The sequence below is a fragment of the Lupinus angustifolius genome, chromosome LG17 (assembly GCF_001865875.1).
Source record: "Lupinus angustifolius cultivar Tanjil chromosome LG17, LupAngTanjil_v1.0, whole genome shotgun sequence".
Classification (NCBI taxonomy): Eukaryota; Viridiplantae; Streptophyta; class Magnoliopsida; order Fabales; family Fabaceae; genus Lupinus; species Lupinus angustifolius.
In genome coordinates this window covers 13,465,502-13,488,700 of record NC_032025.1, presented here as the reverse complement: position 1 = coordinate 13,488,700, position 23,199 = coordinate 13,465,502, and the positions used below count along the sequence as shown (strand labels likewise).

General features: G+C 33.0%; 2 protein-coding genes and 1 non-coding gene across 9 annotated transcripts; 1 reads left to right on the top strand and 2 right to left on the bottom strand.

Annotated features, from left to right (window-relative positions):
- TRNAE-CUC lies at positions 1,176-1,248 on the bottom strand. The gene has a single exon. It is a non-coding gene; the product is annotated as a tRNA-Glu (tRNA).
- On the top strand, positions 2,860-13,537 carry LOC109331772 (polycomb group protein EMBRYONIC FLOWER 2-like). Its single transcript, XM_019566485.1, has 16 exons — positions 2,860-2,922; positions 3,219-3,375; positions 4,457-4,512; positions 5,200-5,264; positions 5,583-5,635; positions 6,490-6,543; positions 6,629-6,688; positions 7,432-7,478; positions 7,580-7,698; positions 8,528-8,855; positions 9,503-9,551; positions 10,753-10,836; positions 11,128-11,207; positions 11,429-11,518; positions 12,949-13,141; positions 13,240-13,537. Exons 2-15 carry the CDS (start codon positions 3,250-3,252, stop codon positions 13,097-13,099), a joined length of 1,362 nt encoding a protein of 453 aa, XP_019422030.1. The 5' UTR covers positions 2,860-2,922; positions 3,219-3,249; the 3' UTR covers positions 13,100-13,141; positions 13,240-13,537.
- Positions 15,353-22,715, bottom strand: LOC109331897 (increased DNA methylation 1-like). 7 transcript variants are annotated; one of them, XM_019566674.1, is made up of 11 exons: positions 22,193-22,715; positions 19,556-21,150; positions 19,359-19,420; positions 17,634-18,583; positions 17,397-17,508; positions 17,128-17,210; positions 16,768-17,006; positions 16,489-16,575; positions 16,215-16,314; positions 15,833-16,019; positions 15,353-15,757 (listed from the first exon to the last, which is right to left on the bottom strand). In XM_019566674.1, the coding sequence occupies exons 4-11, from the start codon at positions 18,567-18,569 to the stop codon at positions 15,672-15,674; spliced, it is 1,830 nt and encodes a 609-aa protein (XP_019422219.1). In that variant the 5' UTR covers positions 18,570-18,583; positions 19,359-19,420; positions 19,556-21,150; positions 22,193-22,715; the 3' UTR covers positions 15,353-15,671. The 7 variants fall into 7 exon arrangements, with proteins under 7 accessions (XP_019422219.1, XP_019422215.1, XP_019422218.1 ...); XM_019566670.1 differs by having other exon boundaries at positions 19,556-21,063; XM_019566673.1 differs by lacking the exon at positions 19,359-19,420 and having other exon boundaries at positions 17,634-18,625; positions 20,809-21,063.

Genomic DNA, 23,199 nt, shown 5'->3' with positions numbered 1-23,199 from the left:
TGCCAGGTTAGCCCAACCCTTCATGACCCATTTAAAAAACGAGCTTCTAAACTGGACTGAATAAGAATTTTTGGACTAAAATCCCCAATCTAACCTGCTAAAAATACATATCCAAACGGGTTGACCCGTCAGACCAAACCCATATTATCATCCTTACTTGCTAGGTATTGCTTGGTGGAGGATGTCATATAGACAAAAAAAAAAAAAACTATTGTAATTTAATTGAATTTCACTAATTAAATTGCATATCCATTAAATCATATGTTACAAGGAGTAGATGGATAGATCAATTGATAAAAATACTCAGGATTTTGAGTCTTACCTATTATAAATAATAATATTCTAACATTCACCCATAAAAAATGAGTTTAAAATCTATGCATGTAATTTTTTTACATTATTAGTATATCATTCATAATAAATTTGTAATACTTTTATTTGAGTTAATGGTGGTTAATACATAAACAGTGGATGATTTAATGACAATGTAAAAACACATGTTATATTTATTCTTAAAGTTATATGTTATAAACTTATAATAAATGAGAAAAAAAAGGTGTATACACTTATAAGATATGAATTTGATACATTATCACTATATTATTCACCATTCATTTTTTAATCATCTTTAACTTTTAAAAAAGAATAATACAAATTAATGGTGAATGATGTATTAATTGTATATAAATCTTTATATAGACCGCATAAATATTACCCTCATAAATAAATTTATGATATAAATATTATTACTTCAACATATAACTAATTATTCAAATAGATCAATATTATATAAGCTATCAAGTTTAAGTATGAATCCTTGATATCTCATTTTAAACTTTACTTTTTCATGTATAAACCGATTTTGACTGTCCCATTTGACTTGAAGGTTTCGCTTTTGACTAATATTTTCAATTTTAAGTAAATTAATTGCATAGAAGAGATGTTCTTTAATGAAAAGAGTAGGCACTGTGTTACAGAGAAACACTATCTGGTTGGTGAATCTTTTTCAAACAATTGACAAGTATGTTCAAAATTCCCATGATTCTTTGCAAAACTCAGATAGGATAGTGTTCCATGTAGGAGTAGTTTCCACTGTCATTTTCTCAAACACATCGAGTGCTGTATCTATGCCGACATAGAATTCTTAGTTGTACAAAAGTTAGCTACTGAAAAAATTCCGTTGCCGGGACTTGAACCCGGGTCTTTCGGGTGAGAGCCGAATATCCTGACCAACTAGACTACAACGGATCTCATTATAATGTAAGCACTTTTATTTTGATAACCAATAATTTATCAAAAAGCAACATGATATATGGAATAGCAAAATAAGAAACCATTTATCTAAATTTTGGAGTTTTGATTATTAACATTGATCAAAAGTTGGTAGGCAAGGGCACAAAAACATGTGAAGTAGGACTAAAGCTTCTTTCCTATGAAATGAAGTAATATGAACCACAATTTGAAATGATGTATAAATAGAAGAAAGTAAAAAGGGGATGAGGAGCAAATAGTAGATAAAAAATAATCTATAAACTTACTAACATACTAATATCGCCTTCATTCATTTAGTCATTGTAAAGCACCACCATTATTACTCGTTTGTTGGTGTTGTTACTCATCTATCCATTTGAAAGCTTATTTGAATGTAAATATATAGGTCTATTTGAAGATCTATGTTGTGTAATAGACTTTTGGTGAGACTAGTAAGTGAAACATGTCTTAAAATTGAGCAGAATGATCATAGAAAACCTTATTATAAGCAAATGAGATAGACTTGAGCATAAAAAAACTCCTTAGTAAAATATGTGACACTTATTGAATACAAGACTTAGCTTGACCTAGTGTTATTTACCCTTATTTATAAGCTTTGTTCGACATCTAAACAATTCTCGTAAGTTACTTCCATGGTAGCTTTTCAGGTTACATCAACCTTCTTTTTTATATTTTAAAGATGTGGTGTAAAAAAATCTTAGTTTTAATGATACATACAGTTTATGGGGAAAAAATACAGCATAAAAAAGAAAAGAAAACTATATTAGTCACATTATTTGGATAAGTAAAAGTTTCTAATTTCGCCCCTCCTCGAACTAGAAAGATAGATTTCTAAAATCTCCCAAAACATATTCAAAAAGTAAAGAGCTTGTATTGCTTGAACTAATTGCTAGTAGAAACTATTGAAGAGAGTACTAGGAGGTAGAAACTATTGAAGAGAGTATTAAGAGGGTCAAAAAGAAAAATCTATGAGGTAAATGGGGTGGTGTTCTATACTTGGCATGATTTTGAACATACAATATGATACCTGAAAATATGATATATGCGAGACAAGTTGAAGAAAAATTAACCGCACTAGGCCAGAAAAATAAAAGAGAAAAAATGTATATATAAATAGGATAACAATTTTATATACGATTGATATCAATCCATCATTCATTTTCAACTATCATTTAAATGATGAAGCAAACATATTTAAATTTTTATATTAATAATAAATCATTATTACATTAAAAAAGTAAAACCGAATACACCGTAGATGAAAAATTATACATAGTCAATGATACGGAATAATGAATGAATGATTAAGAATATAACAATATAAAAATTTCTTAAACAATATTATCTTTTTAACTCATTAACCATCCCGGATGAAGTGTAATATTTATACATTATTAATATAGAGAATTGATATATTGTAAGGGTGCATATTTGCTGATTGTTAATTTGTTATACAATATATGTCACTATATATATCATAAAGTTTTTAATTGGTTAAAGAAATATATTTAAGATATAAAGTTTTTAATTGGTTAAAGAAATGTATTTAAGTATTTTTGTAACGACGAGAGTGACACAAAGAAAACCCATATTTATTAAATAATATACCTGTCCTGCACTTCCACCAGCGGCGCTTTCTTCACTCACATCGTAACCTTTTTCTTTCTCTCTCCATTTTTGCGTGTAGAATTCTCTCTCCCTCTCTCTCTCTCTAAATTCAAATATATTTTTACCTTTTCAACTTCAAAAACATGAATGAATCCCCCAAATTTATTTATTTTTAATTTCAAAATTTATTTCCTAAAGTGCTTTTGGAACAATCTTACACAACCAATTTAATTATCTAACTATTGTAAACAAAGCCTTAGTAATATGTTTAAAGCGCGTGTTAGTGTGTATTTGAAATTTAATATAATTTCTATTTATGGATTATGAACTTTGTGTAGGTTGAAATTGAATAATTTTGAAGAAAACAACATGTGCCTGCAAAATTCTCGTGTTCATCATTCTGGTGAAGAAGAAATTGAAGCTGAGGATTCTCTTCTTATTTATTGCAAGCCTGTTGAATTCTACAATATTCTCTACCATCGTTCTCTTCATAATGTAACTCCATCTATATTATGCTGCATTTGTTTATGTTTCTTTTGTTTTGGGGTGCTTCAAGTTTTGTACTTTTTGTGTGTTTGGGTTAGTTTATCTTGTGCTACAAAAATGGGTTATAATCAAAAGCTATTTGAGAGGGCTTTTGGAAAATAAGTAGAAATTTCTCCTAAAACAATCTAAACCAATCTTGCTAATTTGAGGAGTTTTGAAGAACTTATTTGGACTTATGAGAATAGCTTTTGGCTTTGTTTGGTGTAGCTAACTTACAAACTAGGTGCAGACTTATAAGCTAGTTGCAGCTTGCAAGATTACAAGCTAGGAGCGAAAAAATAAGAGCTGATAAGCTACTTAATTGAATGAGAACTATTTGGTAAGATTAACTAAGAAGTGTAAAATGAAATAAGCCCTTAACTTATAAGCTGATAAGCTAGTTCAAATAGCTTATTACTATAAGCTTATTCCAAACACCAACAAGTAGCTTATTTATGGTAAAATAAGCTAAGTCGGTAGCTTATAAACTCCTTCTCGGCCTTACCAAACATACATTTTGACATTTCTATAAGTTCTTAGCTTATTTCAATAAGCTTGTGAAAATAAGCTCTTTTTAGCTTATTTTAAAAAAACTTATTGAATAAACACTTAATTAGCTACTCCGGTTCCCTATTTATTGACTGAGTGTCTGAGTTCAATTGACTACATAAATGATAAAGGTTTGGGAAGGTGTTCATATATTTTTCATTGACATATCTAACATTTTCCATATTAGGCACGTTGCAGTTAAAATTTGTGTACATGTATTATTGTATTTTTTCCTTAAAATAAAAATTATCTTCCATAGTAGTTGTTATGATATGCTCATTTTTTAGTGGTTCAAGTTCATCTGTTGAGCAAAAGTTACAGTCGAGTGATGGACATGGTTGTGTTGTGCCCGTTGCGACTGATGTGGTCTACAGTTGTAGTGTAACACAGTTATGGTGATTGCCTCAAATGAGATTTTGTGTCTGCAACTGGTGAAGTGGTCCACTATTTAAATCTTTCACTTGATTATATGTTCTAATCCAGGACAAAATTTCTCTTGCAGCCCTCTTTTCTTCAGAGATGCTTGAGCTTTAAAATATGTGCAAGGCGTGAAAGGAGGTGACTATTCCTTCTTACTGCTCTATATAAATAATGTATCATGAATTTTAGTCTTATGAGGGCTAGTGTTTAGTTATTTTTAGTCCTTGTTTGCCAGAGTATACTAGACATATAAATAGAGAAAAAAGATTAGGAATGTTGGAAGATTAGGAATCCTCATTAAATAAAAACGAAAAGATCCCAAGAAAACAAGCAGAAAGAAAGTTCATCAGCTCAAAAGAGTAAGCAGTCCCTTTGCTTATCAAATAATGAGTTACCATATTTAGATATCTGTTTTATTTGTCAAATGTCAATTACTGCAGTTGTTAATAGAAATAACTATCATTCAATTGTCAAACTAAGTTAGTCTTGCATTTTTATTATAAAATAGTTTGTTTTATTACAAGCTAATGCTAAGGCAACTTGAGAATTTTATAGAGGTTACAATTTTAGAATGGTGCACACTGCATTGTTCTTAGTTTCTGGTAGGCGAATTCATTCTCAGCCTTGGTTTATCAGTCTGCACTTGTGTCCTTATCCGAGATTTACATTCAACAACTAGTAATTCTGGCAAGTTTTACCTGAATTATAAATAACTAAAGGATTTCTTATGAACTGTGCTCTATCTTTTTTGTTTATGATTGAAAGCATTATTTGTTTGTAATGTTAAGTGGTAGAAAAATTATTTTTCTGCTTACGGTTTTGTAGGTTGCGATCGGGAGTGGTGATTTTCAACTATAGGGACTGTTACAACATACTTCGAAAGAGTGAAGGTATATCATGTTTACCTTAATTAGGTTCAGCGTTGCATGTTACCACTGCCTTATACTATACATGTTTTCTAAAGTTCAATCAAACTTGTTGCCAGAAGTTTATAGTCTGTTTTTTGTTTTCATTTATTCAACTTCCTTGCATGTGCAAATGTCAGAATGTTTTTATTGGATGAATAAGATTTTGAGAAAACTGTTGTTTTTATTTTTACCTTTTCCTGATCTTTTATGGTCTTTGTTGTTCTGTTCTAATAATTTCTCATAAAAGCTGTAAAGCATTTCAATAATTCTGATGCATTTCCTGTTCCCTTTCAAATGTAGTAACTGAAGAGTTCTCCTGTCCATTTTGCTTGATGCGCTGTGCAAGCTTCAAGGTATATACTGTTTGTTGTGTTATTTTATTGTATGTTCCATTATTAATGTAATGATTATAAAAGAAAGTTGTGACTTGTGACCTTTTTATTAGAAGTTGTAAAAATTAAAAGTTAGAAAATGTAATATAGCTATTATGTTCATGTCAACCCAGGAACTCAGTTATGGATACAAATTACACAGACATTGATATATGCAAAATTTTAAAAAAGTTATAAAAGATGGCACAGCTATTATACCAGATATAAAATAAGTATAATGTTAATATAAAATCAAAAACCTTAATTTGAAAGAGAGAAATATGGTTTTAAAAGTTATCATGAATCTTTGTAAATATAGTTAAATGCTAATATTTATTTAATGTGGCATTTCCATTTATAATGACATAAACATTCAAAAAGTAAAAGTAAAAAATATTTTGAAGTGTCTATGAATTATCTGATATACGCATCTGTATACATGACAACCATCTTGAAGTGTTTATGCTTCATAGATGTCATCTAAACCACCTGCCTCTCATGGAAAATGTATTGGGTGTAGGCATTTTATGTACTTATTCTCTGATTTGAATGGTAGTTTATTTATTAGGTTTTGAAGTCTTAAAAAAAATATAAATATACAATTCTTGATTGAATACAGATGTGGTTTTTAATAATTTTTTAAACTCTTCAATGTGCTCATCTTCTGTCAGAAAATTACTTTCATGACTTGGGAAGAATCTAACAGGCCGAATTAATGATGACCTGTTTGCTTAATCTTAGCTAGTTTCATTTGACATTTTCTAAATTATACTCTTAATGTCTGTTGCCCTTACCACTTTTGTCAAATTTAACAAATCTTTGGCTTATTTGTGCAGGGTTTGCAATTTCATCTTTGTTCATCGCATGATCTATTCAACTTTGAGTTTTGGGTTCGCAAATTTTAAATGTGAAGTCAATTTTTACTTACTGATTGTTTCTGGATAGCTTTTAAACTATTCCGGTTCTATTTTCTAGGTAACTGAAGATCTCCAAGCAGTGAATGTTGCTGTAAAGGTTGATATATCAAGAAAAGAGGTCAGAACTTTAGCTTGGAAGAATATTAAATGGTTATTTTGCTTTGGGATTGTAAGCTGTTCACACAAATAAATCCTGATCAAATCATCAAAAACAATTTGTTGGGTACTAAAAAAAATGTAAAAAGCAACAAATTAGGCTCTTGCTCTATGATATATTGTTTTTTATTTTTATCAAAGTGTTTACACAGGTCTTCTTTTCCTCACAGACACATAAAATGCTAATCATATATAATCTTGTTTCTGTGGTAATATGCAAGGAAAATCCTGTTGGATATCTTGATGCAACTAATGAGAATTTCTTGCTTTCCATCTGTGGTGCTGATATAGAAGTCCATAATCGTATTTGAGGAATATTTGTGGGAATTTACTATTTGTAAATGGTAATACAGTGGTTAAACTGACCTTAATATAGGATCTACTTGTTATAAGCTGGGATTGGATGCATATCATGGTTGTCTAATTACTGTTTGCCTCAGTTGTGTAATATATTCCTTTAGGCATCTGGCAAAGGCTGAGCAGTTCATTTATCTTTAAAGATGCGTTTCGAATTGCCTCAATCTTTAATGCTAGGCAACTTTCTACTTAACATCTGTCTTATATATATACATAATGTATTTCCATGTCTTAGATTGATTGACGAAAACTGTTTTTTTCTAATGACATATGGTTAGATTCTTTTTTCCAAAGAACGAAATTTTTGCTAACTATATATTCTGTTATCATGTATCTACATGTATGCAGAATGTTGCCGATGGAGTAAATCCACAATCACAGACCTTCTTCTTCTGGTTGGTTGTGAATTATATCTTTAAACAAGTCACTCATCAATTCAAATGATTTTGATTCATGTTACTGAATTCTAATTGTTGAATAACAACAAACTATGCAGTTCAAGACCTCGAAAACGGTTACAAAAGGACTCTGTTCAAAATCGAAACCGTGCAGGTGTCAAGTTCTTGAAGTTGGACTCACCCACAGAAGGCATAAAGAATGGGTTTCTAGAGAATGGTGATGGTGTCCGTTGTATTTTATTACACTTTGTGACTGTATTTTACTGCCGTGTAGTCATTGAGTAGTTGCAGTTATACAAGTGATAAGAATTCCTCGGGTCTTAACCATGTTTGCTTGGAACTGAAGTGTTTAAAGGATAGGAGAGGATGGAAAAGTTCATTTATCTCTTCTTTTACTCAAGTGTACATATAGCAGTGGGGTGTGAAACACTTTCCCCCTGCATATAGTTGTATTGAGGATAACCTCAATCTCAGTTGTTAATTTGCAGTCTGTGTCTGTCCAAAGACAATATTATTGGGGATATGATTCTTTTTAATCCTTTCTTGTGGGTTGCACATGGTTTTTTAAACAAGTTTTTTGTTGTTGCACTCTCATACTGGGATTGGAGAACTCCTTTGTGATAATGGTTGTGTGTTCATTTCTTTCCTTTCTTTCACTTTTCTTGCTATAAGGGTAATTCCTGATCTACCTTTTCTTTATCCTCATATTTTGATAAAATCTTCATTTATAAAAAATATTTGAAGGTCCTTGACTGGCTTAGTTTTTTGTTGCCTTTGATGCTTTCCTATAATCTATCCACTAATAGGCATAGCACGCCATACAACACAGTGTGGTTAACTCCTCTCTCACCCTCTTCCAAAATAAAGGGCTCAATGGATGTTAATGATTTACTGCGGCATATAGAGGGACATATTTCTACATGGTTTTTAGGTGCTGCATTTGATGCATGTAAAATTGAATAATCTAAACTTAAAAGTAATGTCTACATGATGTTTTATCCATAAATTCTTTGTAGCATGGATTGAAATTGTGAAGTTATTTGTAGATATCCTTTCCTGCAAAGGGGAAAACATGTCTAGAATATCTCCAAGTCAGAAAGATTTTCAGAATGGAAGACATCAACAACCAAACCTTTTCCCATTAGGTGTGGTCGGCCAGAATGGAAGTCATGGTGGAGAAAAATTTAGCACTAATCATCCTGGCTCCATGGATTTTCTGGAACATGTTGCTTCCAGTTTCAACATTCCAGGTGTTCCACTTGCTACGCCCCAATCTTCTGTGGACCCTGAATGTAGTAAATCAGTATATAGAAGTGATCCTGCAGTGCCTGCCAAGACAAAGAAGTTTAACATGGATCGATCAGACTCAAGAAAGTATGCTCATAAAACCTATAGCTTGCTTCCTTTGTCTCTAATCTTTGTATTTAGTTTTTAGAGATGTAAACTTCAGTTTCTATTGAAGACTTCAACCATCCTTAAATTTATATTGTCTAATGTTTTTCAGTCGCAATTAGTCTTATAGAATATGATTAACTACTTTCTGAGACATTGATACGGGTATAGTATAACTTGTGATACAATATAACACAAGGATGCGTTAATGTTTAAGAAAATCTAGTGATAGGTATGCTTGAGCTTACGTAGCAGGAAAATACTTCTAAAGTCTAAACTTGAGGCAAACATGTCCGAAGCCAATCAAAATACTTACCTTGATACTCGATAAAACTTGTACCTTCTAAAGTTCAAATGTATAATATTATATTGTGGTTAATAAATGTTTAAAATATTTTTAGTATTTTATTTAATATGCGCTTGGGCAGCTGTTTTATAAATGACAAATGATTTTTGGAAATTTCAAAATCGTTGAAAGTTGATACCCAGTCCAACCTTGTAACCCCATGCAATGTGATAAGTTTGACAGGAATGAGTCATATCGACTATTCTTCTTATATTATGATGAATATCCTAATTTGACCTTTTGGTTCATTTTCAAATTCAATATTTGTTTCTCCAATCTCCAGCCGTATGCTTCTGCAGAAAAGACAATTCTTTCACTCTCACAGAGTTCAGGTGATTATTTTCCTTGACGTCTCTCTGAATTTTTCTCAAGTTATGTCCTTCTTAACATGCTTGATGCTTGTGCTTTGAACTATTCTGTGTAAGTTAATTGCTACATGTGAATTTAAAATACCAACAGTAATTATGAATAGCTTTTGAAAATCCCATCTAAAAAGGCAATTGAAAGGGCGAGTGTTTTCTATAGGGCTACCAGCATTCCTTTCTTCTGATTATAGGATATAATTTCATTAGATCAAGAGTCACTGACTGGCCCTTCCCGAGTAGGTTTTTTTATTAGATTTCTGTTATCTTGGGAGACTCTTTGACCATTGATGTACTCCTTAACATTATGTGTGATGATTTTTATGAATTAGGTCGTGTGGTTTCTTTTCTTGTTTTGTGGAGGAAGGGGAATAAAGTCTAGACCAACTCTGCAGAGACGGTCCCCTAATAGTACCCAGGGGAAGGGGTGGGGCATATGAGAAGGGAAATTAAGGTGAAGAGCATTTACCGAGATTGAAACCCCGCTATTCTCCTTGTATGTCCTAACTCTTGCCAATTTAGCTACCGACAAGGCCTCGTAGATTTTACTTCTCACATAAAGGGGGTTTTTCTCTTGAAAATTTGTGTGTTCTCCTTGGCCTACTTCTTTTCTTTCACACCTTCTCCTTGGCCTATTTTATTTGTTGCCTTTTGGATATATCTTTTTGGTATGTTTTTGGCTTGTCATATCATATATTTTGCTTCTCACAGATTCTTTCAATTGGAAAAGGTTATTTTTTCCATTTATTTGCGTTGTGTTCGCACGAGTCAGCTCAGTTGTGGATAGATCTGTGGGAGATTCAAATCCAGGCTGCACTCTTCTCCCCCCCTCAAGAAAAACACTTCCTGTAAAAAAATATTTTTGTGGAGGCTTCTGCTTGTTCAACCCCTTTCCCAACAAAAAATTGTATCATGATGTAACACCAACAAGATTATTATATTTATTTTAAGTTCCATGTAATACTTGTTTTTGTTGTTCAGCTAAATACTTTGTTGTCTTATGTTTGAAACACTTTGGTTGTGCCAGCTTAATTAAATATAGCATTCTTTTCATGAAATTGAGGTTATTTCTGTTAATGTCTGTTCTAGTAATGGTATACCAATGAAGTATGAGTTAATTTATTTGATTTGCTTCTAAGTGCCCTCTCATTCTGTTCTGTGTTAACTGAAGCCTATGACACTAGAAGAAGTGTTATCTGATTGTGATAGTGAAGATGATATTGATCATGACATTGCAGATATTGAAGATCAAAGGGTAAGTTTGGAAAGCCTTCGAAATTTTATTTCCATTTTCACTTCTTTTTCCTCTTAATGAAAACTTATATTCAGAGTTAGAATTCATCAATATGGGGACAATTTGTAGAAAGACTAGATTACATTTTATATATAGCATTTAATACTCTTAATTGCCAAACATTCCCACTTCATACTTGGACCCTTTCCTATCCTTGTTGCTCTTCAAGATCTTATTTATTTACTCTTGGGTTAAACTGAAAAAACTGTTAGATTAATCACTATAACCTGAAGTCAAACTGTAATGTTGCAGATGCTTGATGATTTTGTGGATGTTTCCAAAGAAGAAAAACAGCTTATGCATCTATGGAACTCTTTCGTGAGGAAGCAAAGGTTATTTTTCTTTTTTACTGCTGTTCAACAATCCCGTTTTTTACTTTTTTTACTGCTGTGGCCATACCAGGCCTTCATATATGTCTAGCTTCTATTATTACTATTTATTTTCCTCCATAAGCAACACTAGTTCCTTGTTGGTTCTTTCATGTTGAGTGAAATAAATGTTCTGTATCATTCGCATAACCATGGCTGATTTCATGTTTTTCCTACTGTGGCAGGGTGCTAGCAGATACTCATATTCCCTGGGCCTTTGAGGCATTTTCCAAGCTCCATGTGGAAAAGCTGATCTCATCCGGAGATTTATTTTGGTATTATTTTTGCCCTTTTTTCTTCACTCCATTAATATAAAGGCTGAGTAAAAGATACATCAGCAGGTGTTACAATAATACTTAGATTAATTTTGACTGGTACAACCACTCTAATGTCTACTTGTAATGAACTTGATTGAACCACTTCTAGATCACCTTCTGGAATCATATAACTGTAAAAAATGAGTGACTGTTCATTGGAACTGTTATGGTCTGAATATTCATCATAAGGGTTTTGGACTTGCCCTATTAAAAGGAATCATGCTAAACCTGAAAGAACAATTAATTTAAAAATCCCACTGTGGCTGTTTACTCTAAACGAAGACATTCCTGATCTTTGTAAAAATATTAATATGCAAATCACTTGGAAGCACAACATGCTAAGAAGTACGACAGTACAAAGTGAACACATCATTCCCTTTTGTTTGATATCTTGTAATTTATCATGTGTTTCATTTTGTTTCTGTTATTTTTAAAATGTCGAGAGTTTCCTTTGCTTTAATATCGGAAACTTTTGCATCCCGGGTTGAAAACCGTTATTTCCTTGATATAATTGTTATTTGGCTGTTAGTTTTAATGGAAATTTACCTTAATCAGATCATAGTTCTCTTAAGTATTCTGGTTTTTATTCTTCATTGTGGTTAATTATTTTAGTTCATTAGTTCTGCATTGGTAAATAAAAATTTAAGGGTTAGGGTAGGTCCTAAGAATCATTGAGCACTTACAGAAATACTTGTAGGATTTAGTCGATGCAGTTGACTCTTACCATATACCCACTGTTGTTGACAGTATTTGTAGCATTTGCTCAATCACTTTGAAACTTCTGGTTAACAACTCATAGTCACTTGCATATAATTTTTTAGCTATTGCTTGCTCCTTATTTCCTTGAGTAAATTGTATTGACTTCCCTTAAGATTTAGCTTAATTACAATTAGAATTTATCGTTTTAAAAATTATATCAACTTCCGTCGAGGTTTGTTATCCATTTCCGTTTGGGACTTGGGTTTAGAGGGAAAGAGAAGGCTTTAAAGCTATCTCACAAGTGTATTTCATGGCTCTGAAGCCTTCTTTTTCCCGTCCTTCTCCTTTAAAACTAAACTCTCAAACAGACCCTTTGGATTTTTAGGGAAGGGAAATAGAAGGCTTGAGAGTTATCTCACAAACGTATTTCATGGTTCCCAAGCCTTCCCCTTCCTTCTCTTACCTTCCAAAAACCAACTCACAAACATAATCTTAAAGTTTTGCTTAACTACCCTCAATATTCCTCTTGGTGATGATTGAAATTACACTGACCTCCTCCGAGGGGAGGTGAGTGAAGCTTTTGAAACAAGACGGTGTCGGATATAATGAAGTTAAGCCAGAAGGGAGGTCAAATTTTCCCTATTTTATTAGAATTTCATTTTCTTAAAACTAAATATCCTTGGATTCAGGTCTTGGAGGTTATTTATGGTCAAACTTTGGAAAACTGGTCTTCTTGATGCCCGGACAATGGACAAATGCAGTATACTTGTAGATAAATGCAGAAATCAGGGATTAGAATTAGCTAAAGTTAAAGACCATAAGGAAATTGCAACATCATGAATTATACATTCTTCTCAACCCTATATTTTCCTTGAATTGCAGGTTCTCCTTCTCATTTTTCTTCTTAATTTTATGTCATTTGAACTACCTAACCTGTATTTGAAAGATCATAACTTTTTTTGTATTTTGAATGCATGCAGTTGAAAATTATGAGGTTCCTTCACATCAATGTTTCTCATTTAATTATGGGTTTGTTGTTAAAAGCTGGAGCCTGCAAAACCCTTGAAGCTTATAGCCATTGATTTCCTGTTTTCTAGAGATTTGGATTATAAATTTGTCTCATATATTTGAAATTGTACTAAAAGGTAAAGGCTAATGCACTGTCTTGTTCAAATTGCATTAGCACTTCGGTTCAAGTTTTAGTTTTATTTTTGGAATTGTCAACATTTATGACGGGACAAATAATTTTTGTTTTATACGGTTGATACTTGATATGCTAAATATTTGGATATGATAAATATATAACTCTATCTTCTTTTTTATTGTAATATATACCTTTATGTTATGGTAATTTGTTATCTTTTTTATTAACATTTTTTCCCTGATGAAGATACCTCTCACCTACCTCTCACCTTTTTTGGGCTGCAGTTTATCCTTTTTCTATTGGGATAAAGATTATTGCTTGGAGGAGTTTTCCCTTACACTCTCTTATAGATTTTTTATCTCTTTCAGAACTGTTTTACAAGTCTTAATTTCATGGTAATCCTAATTTCAGTATCTGGAATAACTGGGGTCAGGTTTTATAGGATTGTTTTATGGGCTAAAATTGAAAGGGGGAAATAATTATTTGGCATGAGGCATTTTGGTCAATATGTTTTTTGAGAAATAATGTGATGCTTAGAGATGAGCCTTTTGATGCCATATTCAAGGTAGGAACTATGTTAGGGTGCCTAATATTGATCTAGTATCTTGCCTAATGGAGACCATACTAGACATTTTTAATAAGTCTATTAAGCATAACATGTTCCTGTATAATTTTATTATATATTCATGTTAATTATTTTGTATAATATATAAATGAAATAAATAAAAAATGTATAATTCTTGTAGGCAATTTGACATTAGGAATTTGAGATATTAGATTTGTCAATTATGATTAGCCTATTAGTTTATCTACATGCAAGCATATTAACATATTTAAAAGTCTATTGACTTATTTAAATATATTTGATTATAACATTTTTTTTAAATAGATTAACAAGTCAGACTTATGCCTGGAAAAAAACTTAAATTAACAAACAAGCCAAACTTAAACTATAATATTTTAAACAGGTGAAGGCTGATTAAGGCAACACCTGACATGTATCTACTCTTAGCCATATCATTGCAAATAACTCGTATTGCATGTCATGTATGGACCGATGATCATGGGTTGGTCTTTTTTCCAAAAAAACAAGTTATGAGCTCGAGTAATGTGAAGGGGTTGATATATATATATAAATAATGTAAACTTAATGATGTACAACAATTGTGGAAATAAATTTTTATTCTCTAATATATAGTAGTAGTTGTTCAATACTCTTACGGTCAACAAAAATTGATCAAATCTCATTAACAATTCTTTCTTTTCTATTAATTACCTAGTTACCCGCTTGTTCTCAACACGTTGTTTCATTCGGTCAAAAAATAGACCTTGGTCTAGTTTTAATTTTTGGGGCTTTCTCATGTGGTTTTAATTATTGGTACATTAGCTCCAGCCAAGTAAACATGATGTATATATGTCTTCAATTCTTTGTGCAGCTAAGTTTACATCTAAGTTTACATCGCTCTTATTTTATCTAATCTAAATTGATTAAAAGGGAAAGGCGGTGAAAATCGACACAACGATAAAGTGTTTACTTAATGATTAAGATATCATAATTTCAAATCCTGAAAACAACCTTTCACCAGTAGGGATAAGATTACATCCATCTACCTTCTCAAAACTACTAAGAGAGACTCACCACCCTTTTTTAAATAGATTGAAAGAAGCACATTGCTTTTTTAAAAATGATATCTAGTACACGAGACTCTCACTTAATGAAATATGTCGAGGGTGATATATGTAGCCTTATTCCTACGAGCGAAGAAAGATTTGAATTCATAACCTCATGGTCATTAAGCCACAAACACATTGTTTTGAACTTTTTTATCCAATTGAAATTGCTTTAACATATTTTTTGAACCGTTTTAAGATTTAGTCCTCTCTTTATAACATAATCATCCATCATATGTCAGCATGTCAAGGGCTGGCACAAACATGAAGGATAGAATACACTAAAGTAAAAGATATATAGCCTTTGCTAGCAATGATTAGTTTAAACTTTAAACCAAAAGAAAATCTCTGTTCACAAAATAAACACTCTCCAAATGCCTACAGCAAAAGGAAACATATCTTTGGTCATTGCATCAAGGTTCATAACAGTAACTATTCTGGTTTTTACTACAATGTTGCCTTCACTTTAGGATCATCACTTACCATGCCAACTCTTCAGATCTTACTCAAAGGGTTTAGAAAGAAACTATAGCAGCTTCCATTCAGTCAACCTCATCAAGTATCACCATACCATTCATCATGACCCTTGTACTACTACTAATCTTCTGGAGGAGGCTCCTCATTCAAGTCCAGAAGTGGTCTTTCGGTTTGATCCATTTGTGCTTCTCGGTCATTGTCACCGTCTATAGAAGGGGAACATGAGTAAAGGGCGAAAACTCGGCGAAGGAGGGAAAAATAAAGAAATGAGAGAGATTCACCTGTCATGCATGTAGATAAGTTCTTGTACAGTCTTAAACAACCAGGGAACATCAGAATGTTACAGGAGGTTATTTCACTCTGCAACTCTTCATTCAGTTCACCAAATCCATATTTGTGCATCCACATCTCAGAAATATCCGGAACAGATGGAATGATCAGGTTTTCAATCTTAAGGTTGCATAGAAACTGGAATAGGTATAGATGATGAGACATTGTATAGGTGTAAAGAATATTGTTACTAATAAGCAATGATAGAAAATTAGCTAGGGGCAATTTAAGTTGATGTTTTAAGTTCTTGTAAAAGCTTTACATGTATAGTTCATGGTTGAATGAACATCCAGGTCTAATAAAAGATTGTGTAGGACTCTATTAACTACTTACCGATTCGACTGCGCTCATTAACACCTTGCAAATTCCTTGGCGCCTGTATGCTTCATCTGTGGCAACAAAAGGCATCTCCGCAATCCTTCTCCCTTGAAATCTATAGAGCCATGAAGTAACAATTCAATAGCTATGCATGTTAATTGGTAATGCAAAATTACAGAACTATATATAGTGAGCAGAGAGCATATGTCTATGAGAGAGGTATTGCTAAGTTACAAATAGTGTTCCCAAACCCAATTGAGAAAATTATTAACAAACATAAAAAGGATACCTAATACAAGCTGCTGCGATGATCTCATCATCTTTCTCCAGGACAAATGTATAAAAACGGCTAAAATTGATTCTGGTTATATCTGATCTGAAAAATACATAATCACAATTGGTCAAAAGGCTGTATTGTTGATGCTTATATGCAAAGTAGAAGACTATTATGAGTAATTTGAAAGTATTAATAAAAAAGTTGATGACAGAAGCTGTAATGAGTCGTAGGCTTTACGATGGAGGAAACCAATATATGAAATAATTTGGAAAAAACATCAATGTCGCTTACCCACGACTGTAAACCACACTTTGGACCACATCGATGCCCGTGTATCTATCAGTTATTGTCTGAAAAGCTTCATTCATCAACATCCAAGCAACTGCAACCTTTGAATTATTTTCTAATTGTTGGTTCCTAGTAGCAGAGACCACCTCGGGGATTATGTCACTTTGGCGGATTACTCTCCAAGAGTAACTTGCAAATAGATCATTTCTAATTCCAAGTGAACCCTCCAATGTCTCATGTATCTTTCACAAAGCACATAGTCAAAATTATAAACGTAATGGAAAAAACACAAAAACAATCACCTCCAAACAAAGTACGCCATTTCATGTTTGATACACAAATTAAAGAGAGAAAAATATGTACCTCTTTACAGCCTGAACTACAGTAAAATCTCGAAAAATTGTTTGAGAATTCTTTTCCAGATTCTTTAAAGCACTGCCGATGAACTACAAAAGCATGAAAACCATTATATCAGAAACACCAATGGATTGTGTCATATTAATAGGGGGAAGGGGAAAACAGAAACAGGTGTAACATGCAAGTTTGGAAAGCTTTTTAACCCACCTCACGGAAAAGGAAAAAGACAAAAAACAAAAAAAACAAAGGTAGATGGTTGACGAGAGAAATCTTACACTTTTTGTCACATTGGGAACATGTATCTAATGGCTTACTCTCTTCTACAAGCCCACAGTATTTGCATGTGCAATATGGACAGTACCACTCAGACTCAGAGTAACAAACCAGCTGCAGTTTAAAAGGCAAGAAATCTCAATTTTATATGGACCATTAAATGCCTCCACTAAAAAGTTGTTTCAAAAGCAACAAACACAGAACCTTTTCCGGAAAAGTAAAAATCAATATCTGATTACCTCCATATTCATACAAGATGGATGATAAGTGGAGGGGCACGTATCACAGCAGATTAAATCTCCCCCATCCCCACAGATTAAACAAACATCATCATTCGGGTCAGCATCAGTTTCTTTCGGAACAAAGGAAAACATGCACTGGCGTTCTAGTTCCCTGGCATTTAGACAAGCAGCAATTTGGTAGTACTGGAGGCATTTGTCTTTACTGAAGAGGTAAATATGTTCATATGGCCGTCCAAGATCACTTCCAACATGTTTCTCAAAGTTCCACACGGATCTTTCCCTCTTGCAACAACTGCAAAGAATTGCACCCCTGGTAATTCTTCCCGTCATAGTTGCAGTTTTCTTGGTGCCATCCATATAGCCTACCAATTCATCTTCATTGATACACTTACAATGTATCAACCATGACAAAATGGTTTTTTTGCAAGACCTTTCTTCACTCATCTGAGAAGGGCGACTTCGTGTGCCACGTCTGCCCCATCTAATACCCCAAATACCCCCTACATTATCCCCTTCAACGAGTCTACCACCTAGTGTACCACGTGTTCCCTGTCTGCCCCATCTAATACCCCAAATACCATCTCCACTATCCTGTTGAACAAGTGTACCACCCTGCCTATCATGTCTGCCCCGTCTGCCCCGTCTACCCCAAGTAATACCCCTTCCAATATCCCCTCCAACAAGTCTACCACCCCTTCTACCCCATCCACCTCTTTCACGACCATGTGCACGTCTTGCTGCCAACCCCACACTAGAGTGCACTATTTCAGTGCCCAGAGATCTAGGAGTGCATAATGTTGTGTTTCTGTTTGCTGTTCGTCTTGCAGATCTGAACTCTGACTGATCCAGATCAGAACTGTAAGACTCCATTTCAGAATCACTTGGATGAGGATTGTTTGCATATGGATCTTGATGTTGAAGGGTATAGACCATGTTGATTCTAGTCACTGAAAGTTTGCTATGACTGTCAATTATATGTGCCAAAATATCTGTAACAAAATAAGTAACCAGCTTAAAAAGGACCTTCATACTCATAAACCAGCATAACCATCATGTTTGTATAAGAAACAATTTCATAAACTTTCATTACAATTTTGGAATTAGTATCTATTGAGAATTATAATCTTCATGCAAAATCACGAAGAAAATTCTGCCATAATTATGAGGAAGAGACAGCGTGAACACATACATACATACATATATGTTTTTGGATAACTAAATGATTTCTTCATTTTACTTTGAAATCTAAGGAATCACATATTTATAATTTATCGAGCATGTAGACATGTTGAACAGAAGCTATGTGAAGGTCAATTTTTTCATGCATTTACAATCTATTTAGCATTTTCCAAGAAATCTTTCTCTCTTGGGGATATCCACTATTATCACCAGAATTAATTCATCATTATCTCAGGTAAGACAATAATCAAAAGAATATTTTATTCTACCAAAAAACTTCTAACTATTAGCTTCTTCACAAAAAGTATTCAAGGTAATTAACAAATAGCAATAGCAGTCTTTTCTTTGAATGGCTTAAAAAAATTAAGTTGATGAGTGAAAATTTTATGAAAAGAGAAGATAGAAAATCAGCAAGGAAAAAAGATCAAGAAAGAAGAAAGTTGAAACAAATATTATACACTACACACATGTATGCAAGAATCCACTTAAATGAAGAAAAAAATTGAAAATTCGAAAAAATTAAATAGCTTATGACAGCACAATCTCTAATGGAGCCTACCTTCAAAATTGCATATCAATCAAGCAAAACCAATAATGAACTTTCCTGCATGCTTAAAAAAAGTTGTCATTGAGGCGACTCACACTTCAGTTCAAGAGATCTGAACTATGAGCACATAATTGAAGTGGTTATTATCTCCCGCAAAATCTCAACGTAAATTGTGACTGGGGAGAAAACTCACCATCAATTAGGGAAAAAGATTTTTGCCCTAGATTATTGATATGCAGATTTTTATAGATTCAATTGAAATTTGAGCAGTGATAACCGCAGGAGTAAATGATCAGTATATCAAATGCCAGAACAGCTTGAAATTGTTAAAAAAAAATGCAATGAATGTCTACAGTCAATGACACAAATCACGTTATACACACTAACGAGAATAGGAAAGTTGGTAGGAAGGGAAACCGAGAAAGTGCTCTTCTCTTTTAGTGCTTTTGAAAAATGAAACAGTGTTGTGTTATCTAGATCAAGGCACTCACAAGCAATTTAGACCGCAGATATCCTTCTCCAGTGAGGTGTTACTGCTCAAAACGACAGAAATTTGAAATTGGATCACCTTAGAAAATAGTCAAAGGTGAGGGTAAGGCCTATGGTGGTTTTATACTGAAGAGTACTGCTTCTCTCTTATTAAATAAGATTTCTGTAAAATAACTACAATTATCGGAAAATCCGAGAAAACAATTAGTAAAGTGTCGCAGCAAAAAACAATGAATCCGATCAAAATGACAACCAAGATAATTTGGTCCACTTTGGTGTTGATCCATTCCCTCTCAAATGCATTGCACTTATTAATTGTATAACCCGTCATTAATTGTAATTTTCATTTTGTATATTAATATTTATGCGTTTTCATCACCTGGTCTTCAATACAGATAAGATCATAGGAAATGTGTGAAATTGTTTGTAACCGCTTATGCCATGTAAGAGTATTTTGTTCGGATGCATTACTCTTTCAGCAAATTAGATAAACTAATAGAATCTGTAAAATGCAGTTCCTCATGTTCTACTATATGACAATGCAATGGGTAGTAGAATGAGAATTTATGGTTAAATATTTTAAATCCTACGCATAAATTTACCATTTTGCAAAGTGCAACCTGAGAAACACTAATTACAATTGTTTCATAATATGGCACTTTTTTTAAGATGCGCTACGTATTTGGCAAAAAATGAATTATCGATAAAGAATAGAAAAAGGGATATAAATTTTTTAATTGTAATGCCTATAACACAAATTACCATATCATTAGAATGTAAATTTTCTTTTAAACTGCCCAACTTGATTAACAAAAAAATTGATGTATTGACTCCTATCTTAAACTTTGTTTGCATATAATTTGTTGTATCTTATGTCATATCTAGCTTCCCAAATTAGGTTTGCATTAAGCAAGTAAAAGAATTGCTATAAAATTTGCCTATAATTTAGCAACTCACCGTAGTGGCCTTCAAGACCTCTCCAACAAACTATAAAGGTACTATTTCATGCAATGACCATGTCATGGAAGTTGTATCGTTGGATCACAATGGCACAACTAGTAAGGGCCAACTGTGTCAACCAAGTTGGTTCAGATTCGATTCCTGCTACGGCCCATTGTTGGTGGTTTATGTGTAAGTATTGCTGTAAGGCCTAAACCTTTGTTGAACCTGGAGGCCTGCCCTGACCTTGAGATGGGGCATCCACCCTTGACCCTAATTTTTTGTCCACCAAAAAGAAAATTGCTTAGTAATTGAGAGGCAGGGTAAATGATTGATTGCATTATTTCGTGATTAAACTACCTAAATAAACACCGCAAAACTTTTCATTGGAAAAGGAATAAAATATGACATGCGATTATGAAATGAGTAACTAGTTAGATCAAGAGAAATAATACATGGCTTTAAATCAACCGTATATAAATTGTCATAAAGTAACTTAAAGTTTGATCCTAGGCTAATTAATTCAATAAAACGCTCATTTGTATATCCAAAAAAGGAAATGTCAATAAATTGTTCTCTTTATATAGACAGTTTTTGACGGGGAGGTGGAGAGGGGAAGTTGTGAAGCTTCTAAGGTTTGATCCCAAGTGCTCACACTATATGTCCCACATCGAGCAGTATCTTTCTTAACTTTCGAATTGTTGTTTTTCATATGTAGACTTTTGCTGCTTGTCACAAATTCTCCAATGCTAAAGTCTATGGAAGAAATTTTTCTATCACTTAGAGTAGCTCAGTAAGTTGATTAAGTTGTGGGACAAAACCTGTGAATTAACCTAGTCTGATTAACATCCCTCATTGTAACACTAGCACAAACGTTGTTAGGCATAAAATGGGGAAATAGAAGTGAGCACAAAAAGTCTTAGAGTAGCTCAATCATGAAAGAAATTTTTTCATCCCATAAAATTAGCTCAGTCGATAAAGATGCAGGACAAAACCGGTGAATTTGTGAATTAACCCAGTATGATTAACAACCCTCTAGCAAAAACATTTTTATGCATAAAATGGGAAAATAGAAGTTACCACAAACAATCTCTTAGAATCAGCTCAATTAATTAAACTGAGGGACACAAATTGTGCGAGTCCGAACCGCATTGCAAACCGCCCCATTCCCTTTTCCCTTCTCTCCCAACCCATCTCCATTTTATCAAGGCCTCCCATAGACACACTAAAAAAGTTATTTGCCCTAACTCCTATGGCCATTAACATTTATCATAGGAAAAAACAGTACATGAAAACATTAACAAGAATTCATTGCATAAACCAAACATCCCTCAAGGTAAATGGCAATGTGACAATCAAACTCCTCAAACTTTAAAATTTTGACAAAGTTAAAACCCTTTACCATTTGGCATCATTGTTTGAATTCCACCTCCTAGGTTGTTTGATGTATAATATTGGAACCATATTAATGGATTCAACAACAAGCTTCTTCTTTCTTCAAAAACCTTACAAATTTTCCCAATTGGTACCAATGACTTGTGATTTCCCACACCGAAACCATGTTCTCCGTTTTCTTTTGACTCCCAAGGAAGAAAAAAAAACAGAGCACTGCTGCTATATCCAATTTTCTCATTTCGATTCATTCTTCTGATTTCTTTATTTGGGGTTTCCAAACTCGTTGAAATTCAACTTAGGGTTTCTCAAAGTTTTCATCTTCAACTCGCATAGATAACAAATCTGAACACAAAATAGAAACTTGTTTTGGTTCGAATCAACTTCGGGAGAAAAAGTGAATCCGAGAAAATGAGGAAAATATCGCGAGAAATCACAAGTGAGAGAGAAGTTGAGTTTGCATAATGAGAAATTTGGAGAAGAGTAAAAGAAGGAAGTGGTGAGGTAGAAGAGTATGAAAAAGCACAGATTTTTGGGTAGAAGGTGGCTTGGGGCGTTGCCTTGCTTGCATGAGGACTAAAATGCAAATTTAAATAAATATAGGACTAATTGATAAATTAATAAATTGACACTTATCAATTATCAAAACCTATTATAAAGCTATACTTGGGTCTCATTTGAAAATTTGAGATTTTTGGGTTTTAGAGTTAAAACTATTAAAGAATAAAGAGATTAGCATATCTTGGATATTTATAGGGTTGCAATGGATTACAAATTATTTGACCTAAATAAGGTTGTTTTAAAATTATGGATCATAGATATTTATACAAGCTATTTATTACGGCAATCAAAATCAAATATATTTTTAATTTTTTCCAGATATTATATCATAACTCAAATATAATATAACATTGTGTGGTTGAACGACTTTTTTTTTAATAAAAAAGAAGCTACTACAACATAGCTATTAGCACAAACCAATGTGTTGTCTCAATGTGCCTAATGCCTCAAAGGACC